General features: G+C 42.9%; 1 protein-coding gene and 1 long non-coding RNA gene across 3 annotated transcripts in view; one reads left to right on the top strand and one right to left on the bottom strand.

The window, feature by feature from the left end:
• The window catches only part of LOC110953535 (potassium/sodium hyperpolarization-activated cyclic nucleotide-gated channel 2-like), a 37,782-nt gene extending 26,831 nt beyond the window's left edge, over positions 1–10,951 (top strand). The window contains exons 5-8 of the mRNA XM_022197602.2: positions 3,389–3,535; positions 3,714–3,954; positions 4,066–4,230; positions 4,800–10,951. Of these exons, the coding sequence (XP_022053294.1) occupies positions 3,389–3,535; positions 3,714–3,954; positions 4,066–4,230; positions 4,800–5,749 (1,503 nt within the window). The 3' untranslated portion in view covers positions 5,750–10,951. The remainder of the gene's footprint in view (positions 1–3,388; positions 3,536–3,713; positions 3,955–4,065; positions 4,231–4,799) is intronic.
• The window catches only part of LOC110953539 (uncharacterized), a 56,637-nt gene that overhangs the window by 20,075 nt on the left and 24,253 nt on the right, over positions 1–12,309 (bottom strand). The window lies entirely within an intron of this gene.

A 12,309-nucleotide genomic window follows, 5' to 3' on the forward strand; every position in this document is an offset into this window, starting at 1 on the left:
AAAGTATTAGTTTTCATTGTTGTGGCTCAGTAATCCAGCTCAGTGGATTTAAAATATTACAGGAACCATGAGACTGAGCTTTTACCCCCTACTGCTGCTCATGTGGTATGCAGGCATTATGTAGAGTATTTGTGGACTGCAGTATTATATAAGTTTCTATGGGTTATAATCATACCTTTCTTAATCGGAATGGTCAAATACAAAAACAAGACAATGCTAGGCGCTATGTGAGACCTTCAGCTAAATACACTGTAAAATAAAATGAAAAAAAAAACACAAACATAATCAAACAAAGGTTAAATAACTGGCAGCAATGGAAGCGAAACAAAAAAGGAAGAATGAAGATACAATAGTCTTATTCAAAAATAGTGCAAAAGTATTTCCAATATATGACAATTTACAGTACGAACCAATTGTTTATCAGCTTAAGAAAGCAGAAACAACATTGTATAAACAATATAATACAATTTCTGTCAAAAATACAAAGCAAAAAAAAAGAGAGAAATTATTGGCATGATGCATAAAATAACTACTGGGTTGTTCATTTCCAGATAATATCTGTCATATTACAGAAAAAATAGAAGAGACCAGAGTTATTTTGTGTAAAATTAGTATTATTTGTACGTTTTTTTTTTTTTTTTTTTTACTGTGGTTATTATGTTAGTTATCTTTGGGAATCAGTGTTTGCTATGATCACTTCACATCTTCGTATCTTAACGTTTTCTAATTAGCTAAAACCATAGCACACACACAGCTGAGGCCATCTTTAGTGTTAGGTAAATTATTACACATTTATTATGCATCCACCTGACAAGAATGTGAAGGCTAAATATCTACAAATCTATAAAGAGAAAAGCTGAAAAGCATATATTATGGCTCATTTTGCTCAGAAGTAGACCTGCAGCCCTTTATAGTCCCTCAAAGCTGGAACAATTCACCTGAATAATATTCATAAATGTGCAGCCACAGGGGCAAAAACGGAAAAGCTCTCGACTAGCAGATTAGTCACCAATCTTCCTTTGTGATTCTATGTGCTCCATTCACTCAGACTGAAGGTAAAAAGTAACTGAAATGTGCTGAAGCTGGCTTGAGTGAAAACCTGGCAGAGCCTCACCAGGAAGCTGCCAGACATCTGCTGGTACCTACAGGTCAAACGCTAAAGCCTGTCATTGACCGCAAAAGATTAGCATCTCAGTGGGAAGCAGGAAGATGTTGTACAGGTTTATGTTTAGCTGTAGCTACTCTTGCATAGTTTCTCTCATTAAGCCTTTTATTACTAAGTATTGTTTCATTTCATATCCAATCCGCTGCAGCAAAGATCTAAGAATGCACCGAAATGTTGAATGAAATGGTGCTCGCAGTCTGCTTAGTTCAAAGACAAAACCCTCTCTAGTGCAGTCCTCCAGCAAGCTAATGCTCTATTTGGCAGTTTTAAACTAAATAAATCCGAATCCACAGCATGTAATATCTTCCTTTGCCCATCCTCCACCTCTGTGCTAAGGTTCACTAAATTTAGCTCAGAAGTTTTTGCATAATCTTGCTTGTAGACAGACAAAATCAACAGCACTCAAATCATACCCGACCTAAGATCTCGACTTAGTGTGCGACTCGGAAGTTTTTCTGCACGATATTACAACTGCTGCACTGCTGTCATGAAGCCAGGAAATAAGAAAAGTGCAGATTTCTTTGCCCTGTGCTGTGAGGATCTGAGACAGAAATTCTCCCTGTGTACACACATGCATTCAGTTGTGTGCGGCTTAAAATCTTTGTTTGCCAAATGTGCCTTTCCTTTGAAAACAGAGAGCTGTACCGTCTGTTTCTGATAGTAAACAATTCTCAGTTTAGGAATTTATATGCTGCTCTTGAGGATTCGGAGCTTGTAACAGTGTTTGAGCAGGTGGCCCTCACTGTTTTGCTCGGGGCCTCTGACAGGACGCACAACTGCTGACAAGATGTTGTCTGTAGCAGAAGTGAACCGGGGACCTCGTAGGTGTGGGCCGGTTCTGCTCCTCCGAAGCTGCTGAAGCTGATGTCAGGGGATGTTGGTTGATGCCAGTGGACAGTTTTCAGAGTTTTAGGACCGCCGGGATAGATGTGGGATGATGACTTCCTCAGTTCCTCAAAGTTGTGACTACACAATATCTGCCAGCCCGCTGACTTCTCCAAATTATGTTTTGGACAGCTTTATAGGTTCTGGGTTGAGCCGTGCTCTCGTGAAGCTTTCCATGTGAGCTGGGTTGAAGTGCACACAGTCTGACAGCCAAATACAAGGAGAAATCTTCTTCTCTCAACCATTCACTGTCGGTTCTGTTTACCGCCACATCTATCACTTCCTCCTCTGCAGCCCGGACACGTACTTTTTGGTTTCTCAGAGGTCAGTTTGGATGGATTGTGATTAGCATATCCCAACAATAGAAGCTGATTGTTTGTGTTGCCTCCGTGTTGAACATTTGACTTTCTATTGATCTGCCATCGATTAACTTCTAGGTAGCACTGATCGAAGGGCGACTGTGTTCATTTCAGCCGTGTGGCTGTTTGTATTGTGTTTGTTGACACGGTGGAAGAAATGCGGCTGGAATACAATACTGTTGTATAATGACCCGTGCACTGTTTTTTCACATGATCTGATCCTGTGTGCTTTCAAACAAGTGTAACAAGCTGAACCTACATGAACACTACATGCATTTTTAAAAGGTTGGTGGCTTTTTACATGTGATTTATTCATTTCGCTCGGCGTCCTACTTTATGTAAAGAATGAGTTTGACCATATTCTATGTTTTTCTTCCTGTCAACAACCCCTTGAAAAGACCAAAACTAGCAGCAGGCCACAAATGTTTGCAGTTTTTAGCTTTCAACTCATAACAGGACTGAATATGCATTTTTTGGGACTCTTTTAGTGGCAGATTAATACTGAGTTGATGCTTGAATGAGTATTTACAGCAGAAGTACAGTATGTTTAGAATTCACTCAGACTAAGCTATAGTGCACTGTAATACGAGAACATGTCACCTGTTGCATTGGTGGTTTGGGGACAGCAATGTCTTTGACGCAGACGCATAGGCCTAACATATGGTTAATCCTTGTTAATCAGATCAATCATTTGCTGCTTGTAGTGGTTTTCTGGTATTAAGTATAAACAATATAAATGTAAAATGTCACCAGAATGACCCTCTAACAGAGAGAACATGATTCAACAATGCTGACATACAGTGCACACTACAGTATAAGCATCTTGCTCATTTACAGCCCCCATTCCATCCTGATTAGGCCTTTTAATGCAATAGCTGACAGTAGGTCGACAAAAACATTTTTTTCTGCCTGGTTTTCGAGATAAGTACATGCACTGCATTAACAGAACATCATCCCTGTCCATCCCACTCTCTCTTAGTACAAACAAGTGGAGCAGTACATGTCCTTCCACAAGCTACCTGCTGACTTCCGACAGAAAATCCATGACTACTACGAGCACAGATACCAGGGCAAGATGTTTGACGAGGAGAGTATCCTGGGAGAACTCAGCGAGCCTCTCAGAGAGGTGAGACTGAAAAATGAGACATTTAATTTCAGTGTGCAATTTTATGATTGTATGTTGCAATTTTTTTTCCTGAGATACAGGATAGACTTATACACTTACCCTGTTGCATGCAGAAGGAAACACTTGATTTACATGCTTGACTGTTTGTGTTTGCACCAAACTTTGTGCCTTTTCTTAGGAAATTGTCAACTTCAACTGTCGCAAGCTGGTGGCATCGATGCCACTGTTCGCCAACGCAGAGCCAAACTTTGTAACAGCCATGCTGACTAAGCTACATTTTGAGGTGTTCCAGCCCCACGATTACATTATTAGAGAAGGCACCATTGGCAAGAAAATGTACTTCATCCAGCATGGAGTCTGCAGCGTCATTACCAAGGGAACCCTTGCAATGAAGCTCTCCGATGGTTCTTATTTTGGAGGTTTGGAGATGCATTTTTTTACTATTACTGGATTTTTTTTTTGGTGATGCTATTTGGCTGTTTTTGCCTTTTGTTTTTTAAGCTGTTGCATTTTCTCTTCCCCTGTTTCAGAGATCTGTTTATTGACAAGAGGTCGGCGAACAGCCAGCGTGCGAGCAGAGACTTACTGTCGGCTCTACTCTCTGTCTGTTGACCACTTCAATGAGGTGCTGGAAGAATATCCCATGATGAGACGAGCCTTCGAGACTGTTGCCATTGACCGTCTAGATCGCATAGGTAACAAAAAACAAATAAAATCAAAGCAAAATTTCAGATTCAAAGCAGAGCAGAAATAAGAAACTTAAATTGGAACGAGGGAAATGATCCTCCATGAGCTGAACTTATGGGTACATTTATGCTGTCAGACATATGACTAGCAGTATGAAGGCATTTAGCATTTGTATGCTATGTATCAACAGCTAAGTCACTGCAGTTGAGTCCTTTTTTAATAAAAGGTTTGAAACAAATCTCTTGCACAGAAAACAAAAGGAAATGTTTACAGAATATTAATGTTGAAATAGGCAGTAAAATGAGCTGCACTGTTCCCTCAGAATGACACAGGACACTGTAACAGTAGATGACAGTACAGGGTGACACATCCACTTTCCTCAGGGCTCGTCCTGCTGGAGAATGTACCTTGTCTGAAGGACATCATATGCTATATGTAACTCATATTGTTCTCTTTTAAACCCTCCTCTTTCCGTGTATTTACACTTTGTTCATCTTATCCCTGTCCTGTCCTTTTCTCTTTTCTGTTCCCTAACTTTGCCTTTAATAATTGTCCATGTTTTCATTTCCCCCTGCAGGTAAAAAAAACTCCATCCTGATGCACAAGGTTCAGCATGATCTCAACTCTGGTGTCTTCAACAACCAGGAGAACGAGATGATCCAGGAGATCGTCAAGTACGACCGTGAGATGGTGAAGCTGGTGGACCTGCAGCGGCCGCGGGCCATGTCTATGACCCCCTCTATCGGCGGCATCTTTGCTCCTCCCGGTCAGCCGCCGACAGGCTCTGCTATTGCCACCCTCCAGCAAGCTGTGGCCATGAGCTTCTGTCCTCAGATGGCGAGTCCTTTGGTGGGTCCAGGGACTCTGCAGTCCCCTCGTATGGTGCGAAGATTCCAGGTTATGCAGAACCTGTCCAGTCCAGTTTCCATGTCTCCTCTTCAGTCTCAACCCCCTCAGACGCTCGGAGGGGCGTTTGGATCTGCAATTTCGAGCCCACCGGTTCAAAGCCCGCTCGCAGCTACAGGACGGACTTTCCAGTACATGGCGAGCGCAGGACCCTCTGGGTCCCAGTTGTCCCTAGTACAGCACCATGCACCCAGCCCCACACAGACCCAGCAGAGGCCTGCCTCACACAAGAGCACCCACTCCCTTCATACGGGCAGCTTGAGCCAGGATACCCGAGCCCTGTCTGCCTCCCAGCCTTCACTCCCTCAGGAGGGAACACCACAAGCTGCCTCCGCAGCCCCCAGTCCTCCGTCCTCCACCCGCGTCTCCAACACCTCCATCGGCCCCCCGCAGCCTCCTCACCCGAGCATGCCAGGGCCCTCGGGGGTGGGGAGATCAGCGGTTGCCCAACAGAGGGTGGCCTTTGCCTCCACACCTCCTCCCGGCGGACCTGCTGGAATGGGGGCAGTAGCAGCAGCTGCTGGATCAGGACCTCCAGAATCTGGAGTTCCCAAGAAAGATTCAATTGTCAGCCTTCCAGAGCTAGACTCTGCCAGATCCCGGCTGTCTTCCAACTTGTGACCCTGGTAGAGTTCAGGAAAGAGGCCTTTTTTGTAGGAGAATCTGTTTGGTTTAGGTCAATCCAGCTGATCTATCAGCCTGCTAAATGACCAATCAGCTGCTGCCAGTGCCACCAGTCATTCGACCTGAATGCACTGTGTGCTGGTGTCAGCAGAAGGAAAAGAGCTACTCAAAGTCTTGAGACACTTTGGCTAGGAGGAGTCTATACAATTAAACTAGTATAACTTAAGGTTGGACTGGTCTAGTCTACTGTGCCAGCACCTTTAGTCTTAGTATCACCCCTTTCACTCTGCTTCCAAACACCTACTGTATATCGCTGTCTTTACTGTAAAGATATGAAGAAAAGTACGATTAATGTAACTATTGCATACTGTGTAGAATCCATGCAATGCAATCTAGCAGGAGCTGGACTTAAAAATGAAAATCAGGGACTTGAGGTCAAATGACAATGACATTTTAAGCGTTCAAAAGTGTTTTGAGTGTAATTTTTCTGTATAAGCTGTTGTAGCAAAAGAACACATCGCTCTTCATATTGTTTAAACTAGTAGTGGAAATAGTGTTTTAGACCGCTGGTCGATCTTACATCGATGTGTAAATAGTTGATGAAAAAAGTACGGAAGGATATTATATTCATTGTATCTACCCAAACCAAAGTTGAGCTTGAACACCAAGTCTGGTCGTGTCTGTATCAACTAAAAAAGAAACATAGAAGAAAATGCCATTTATTTAACTGCCTTGATTCAACGTTAGAAGCCATATATTTGGTTTGTGTGTATGTATATATGTGGGTGTAAGTTTGTGTGCGTGAGTTTGTTGATACGTTTTGGTTCCATTTTCAGAGAATGGACTCACACTCTCTACACTGCTTTGTCAAGCACGACTGGTTTGACATGCTGACGGCGGCACTGACCCGCTTTCATGAAACATCTGGAAAGCGGTCAGCTGTTTGTTTGGCGCACTGATTGTAACCCAGAAGGCAAAGGTGGTTAAATAATCTGAGCTTTATCGAAAGGAAACATTTGTGAACAACCCATACTGTATACTTGCTTGTTTCTGTCTAGGTTTATTGATTAACACATGCAATATAATTCTGCAATACTCTACCCCGCCTATATATAAATATATATGAATATAAATATCTATACATATGCTGTACAGGAAAGTGAACTTCTTTCTTTTTCCTTTTGTTTTTCTTTTCAATGTGAAATCTTAAAGAATCCAGCAGCTATTGTGGCTTCACTTGAGGTATTGTAATCCAGTGACCATGTTGTTACCTTAACCAAAAATGTTTGTGGGAATGAAAGAACGTGCAGTGTCATTTTCGTTTAAAACAGACGGGACAAACTGCTTCAAACTGGTTTAGAGTCACAGGAGGAGTCCATGCTTGAGTTCAGCAAGTCAGATCCTCGAAAACGTCACTTTAAAGCCCATTTTAAGATATCAAACTGTAAAATGAGCGGAGCTGGCTGGGTGGGTTTGGGTGGACAATATGGGGCACCCACGCCTCACTTGTAAAAAAAAAAAAAAAAAAAGTATTTGCTCCATATTGAAGTCTCTTTGTGCCCCATTTCACTCCAAAACCCCTGTGAATGTCTCAACATTTCGATCCATAACAATCCCACGGTTCAAATTCTGGGATTGGGTTGAGGCTTTGGTTACATTTGTTCTAAATATACTGTTGAACCTAAGCTCCTTCTCCTGCTGAATGTATGCCATATGGGAAGGAAGACAGCTAATCAGATATAAACTGCCATGTAAATAACGGGACAGAGATTTAAAGAGGCTTTTATGATGCAAGGGGGTTGTGGGGATTGCTGTATGTGTTGCTGAGTGTCTGTGTGATCTTTTTAGGTTTGATGATGCTTCTCTGGGTTGAACGTTGCTGTATTTAACCTGTATGCTACAACCCAATCCCTAGATCTAACATGAGAGGATAATTTTCTTTTTTTTTTTCCCATTTATCTATTGAAGTTGAGCGAGAGCGAAACACTTTGAACTCCTCGGTCCAAAGCGAGCACTGAGGACATCCAGTTAAGCACCTTGTGTTGCACTACAACCTTGTCATCAAAATGAAAATCGATGCTCTATTCTCTTAAAATGGTTGCAGTACTTCTCCCGCGCCCATTATCTGGTTAAACTGTAAGGATGAAAAGTGAATCCAATTGGGAAACAAAATAGGCAGCTGATTCATTGTGCTAAACAAACACGGCAACCAACTTTTTCAGCTCGGAACATCGATCCGGAGCCAAACTGTAAAATCAATGCGATGGACATTTCACTCAGGTTTGCTACCTTTCCAGAGAGATGTATTGATTGCCGCCGCGTGGCTTTCCATTGATTTATGTAGACTCGTCTATCCTCCCATAATCAACTTGTTGATTTAACCATGCTGAAAGATTCCCCTTGAATTTTGATTGGCTAGGAAAAGCACGGAGGATAACACTTAGATTGTCATTAGCGTAACTCTCTGCCATTTGGTTTTGATCTCCAATCCTGAGAGCTGTTTAAATCTTGAAACAAGGTGTAGGTGATTGTTTTTATCCAAGGGCTTCATTATATGGCTTGTAAATCTTGGCTCATCGTAACTGTAGAGAACCCACATTTTCCCCTTTGTGTTTGATCAGTAACATGCACTAAACCCTGTTCTTTGTCATACCTGGGTTACAATGCCGTGACCCGCTTCATCAGCAACACGGGAACTTTGTATTGCTTTTTTCCTATGGGAAAGGTACATGCCAAAATGCCAATACGATTGTGAATGAAGTCCATTTGAGTCAGTGGCTGTTGTGTGCTTCAATACTGTTCCAGTGCAATCAGTTGGTCCTCTTCCCTGTTCCTTTGTGCTAATACCAGAGTTTGCCCTATTAAGCTGCTATCAGGACTGTGCTGATATTATTTGAATGAGTCCACAGTCAGTGAGAGCAAGATGGAAGGAGAGTCAAAGAGCTAATGTTTCAGGCAATATCAGCCACCGTCTCTGTTTCATTGCATCCATCCAGTAAGATATGTAGTGTGTAACTCACTCCCACTCAAAGGATGGCATCCCAGACACTTTGATCAGTACCACTCTGTTTGAACCCGCAACCATGATGCTGATACAGCTCTGGCCAAGCACGTACTTCTGTCAGTAATCTGTTTTGTGTCTGTGTCACAAGTGTGTTCAGTCAGCTGACTTGGAGCCGCTGTCGACAAGTTGTGTGTGCGTGACATAGCGCTGTGTTTGCCTGATGACGGTGGGTTCAAAGTGTGATTGTTTATTGGTTCTTCTTCTGGACCTTGCTGTGAAGTGGGATTGAAATCCCCTCATACATGTTTGACACTGACTGACAATTATTGAGAATATCTAAGTTTCAAACCTCTCATTCTTGCTGTACCAGATATTAAGGGTACTGAATGCCTTGGTGTTGATATGTTAGCAAATCAGGGTATTATTTTTGTTTGTGAAACTGTCTTTGATTTATTGGTATATTTCGTTTGGTTGTTGTTTTAAAATTTGTTTTTACAATGTGCCCCATGCACACGGACTGTATATACCTTGTGCCTAGTACATCTAGTTTCCACATAGTCTATTTTTGTGGTATGTATGTGCCTGTAAAAATGCAAATACGTGTTTTTATTTTCAACTTGCAATATATGTAAAAAAACCATTAGATGAAGACTAGTATTGCTGAATTACAATGACAATGTCAGTATATATAATTTTCCCTGATACGGGAAACACAAAATTGCACATTTTTGTTGGTTTGAGCCTTCCAACACCATGCGCGCTGTACTCTGTACTTTCATGTTCTGTACATATGGTATACACAGAGATGTGGGGCACATTGTTGTGTTTTTACCACAACCTGCTGTATAAGAAACATTTTCTACAGTGAGAGGGTGAGCTCTGACAGGCTTCTGGTGGATATCGGCAGTCTAGACGTTAGCTTAGATGACCTGCTTGCTGCAAAGAGCCAAAAATTACGGAAAGTAATAATTAAAACTGTGGAGATGTTTGCACAATATCAATAGAGTAACAAAAGTAGACTGTGCACATGCTGGAAAATTGTTCTCAGACTATACTGTTGCACAGTCCTTTACACTCTGACGCTGGTTGCACACTGATCTGGTGTTTGCCATTAAAGAAAGAAAAAAATAAAGTTCTCTCCAAGGCTGAATTTGACTCATGAACCACAGCAGTCACGAGCTTGACCCCTGGTTGAGTTACCTTGACAGACAATAGCAGAGTGCATGCTTGTATTTTTCTTATCTAAGCAGAGTTCTGTGTATGATTCTTAGTGGGACCTTCAAATCTAGACATTGTCGTGTACCAACTACTGTACAATGATTTTATTTAGTCTACCAGTTAAAATTTTGTGTCGTAGCTACTGTAGCCTGCTTAGCTTACCTAAGCCTTCTCTCTGCTTCAGGACTCTGTGTGCTTGAGTTTGTGTGTGCGTGTGTGTGTTCCTGTGCCTTTCCTTCTATAATGTTGGTCCCACTTGAGAATATGATGCCATTTAGGGGTTTGACACCCACATGAAGCTGAGAGAGATGCCAGCACAAGCTGGAGAGTCTTAAATGGTCACATTTGTTCTACAAAAAAGGAAACCACCAAAAAAAAAAAAAAACAACAAAAAACACTGTAATGCTCCTAGAAATTACTCTAGCACATCCCTAGACTTAGTAGCATTCCACAGCCTGCACGAGCAGCTCAGTGTGGGCATCCAGACACACTTTACCAGCACCATGTAGACAACAGCACAGATATCTGACACAGCATGTGTTCTCTCTCTGTCTCTCTCTTTCTCTCTCTTTGGAGGCCAGTCTGCAACCATCTCAGGCTGTGCTCGGCTTTTGCTCTTAACAATAAGGTATTTCAGAACTCCAGCTCTGTCTAAGTTGATGTCTCTAAATCCAGGGACAATTTAGCTCCCAGCCCGAGCCACGGCGCTACCAGGTCAATCTGAAAGGATCGAGGCGGGGTTGCCTGGGATGGTGTTCTGTCTGAGATGGGCAGCTCGTGGCGAGGGCGCGGGGCTGATTTGAACCTGAGTCCAAAAAGGCTGTCTTGTCCACCACCTCTGCTGGCCGAGAACACAGAGCCACACCCTGGTCTCTCTCAATAAGCTGGTCTGTCAGTCAGTGGCAATGTTGTTTAAGCGTTCGTAAACAGACGATACATTGTTGTGCAATAAAAAGATGAGCGCATTGGCATACTTATATCTGCGTGTGGACTTTTATTTGTCTGTGTCTCTGTTGCTTCGCATGCTGTGTGTATGTGTGTGAAGCTTTAACATATACCAGGTAACACACGTGCACGCAAACACACACACACACACATCAACTTTGTTAATCAGCAGCTAACCCCTCCACCCACATCCTACCCCACATCAGATGAGATCTTTCTCTCTCTCTGCAGACAGGAGCTCTGCTGCATCCCTGATGAGATGTCTGAGCTCAGCCTAAGAGCTTTCCGCTTGTGTGTGTGTGTGTGTGTGTGTGTGTGTGTGTGTGCGCGCATGTGAACACAAACACATGGCACCACACAGCAGTAAGTGAAATTTTTCCGGTACCTAAGAGGGTGTGCATGCGCATGCAAGCCCCAATTTTGTATTTGTCTATCGGAGAGAGAGAGAGTAAATGAACCAGTGGCAGGACTGTGTGTGAAAAAGGGTGGATGGGTGTGTGTGCGTCACAGATGAGGGCAGTCCAAGGACACACTCCTCTGGCAGCCTGGGAGCAGCATCCACCCATTCCCTCTCTGTCTATATCCTTTCCTTTACACACACACACACACAAACCGGCGTCTGGCTGCTCAGTGATTATGCACGACACACTGAGATAGAAAGATTAAAATTACATGCAAGGTGAGATTTCGGCACAAGAGCCAGTCATGTTGCCTCCTCAGATCTACATGTAGCTGGTACAAATGTGGGTGAGGCCATCCGCAGTGCGTGTCCGTACTTTTACCTTGACGTGACATAATGTCCTCTCTCTTTCGCTCTATCGACACTCTCTCTCTCTCTCTCTCTCTCTCTCTCTCTCTCTCTCTCTCTCTCTCTCTCTCTCTCTATTTCATTGTAATTCAATGAGGAAGCAATGTACTGATAGTGGCTGCAGGCAGATACTACACCAAGTTGTGAAGCTATATGAGTGCGAGTATATAGTTTCATCCTGCATATGGCTGAGGATTGTCCTCTACCTTGTTTCCTCTGCAGTGCTGGTCCTCTACTTTGTCCCTGGCTGTCCTACTTCAATTAATCATATCAGCATCTCCTGCACAACCCTCCTGGCTGTTTACCTCCAGAGGGCAATTTGCTTATTTAGCTCCTTACTAGTATCCTCGTCCCTTCCCATCCATCTCCTTCCAGTTCGCCCGCACTGTTAAGAACACCTGGGCTTCATCGCTCTCCTATTATGTCCATTTTTAGAGGCTAAAAAAACATTTGTGCCCCCTCCCCGGATCTTCCCATTAAGCAAAAAGTGCATTCACAAAAACAGACCTGCTTTGTTGTTTGCTGTAACATTTGCCAGTGTTTCTTGTAAATGTGCACAGAAACCTGAGGAAGACACTCATG

Source organism: Acanthochromis polyacanthus, chromosome 9 (assembly GCF_021347895.1).
Source record: "Acanthochromis polyacanthus isolate Apoly-LR-REF ecotype Palm Island chromosome 9, KAUST_Apoly_ChrSc, whole genome shotgun sequence".
In the NCBI taxonomy this organism is placed as follows: Eukaryota; Metazoa; Chordata; class Actinopteri; family Pomacentridae; genus Acanthochromis; species Acanthochromis polyacanthus.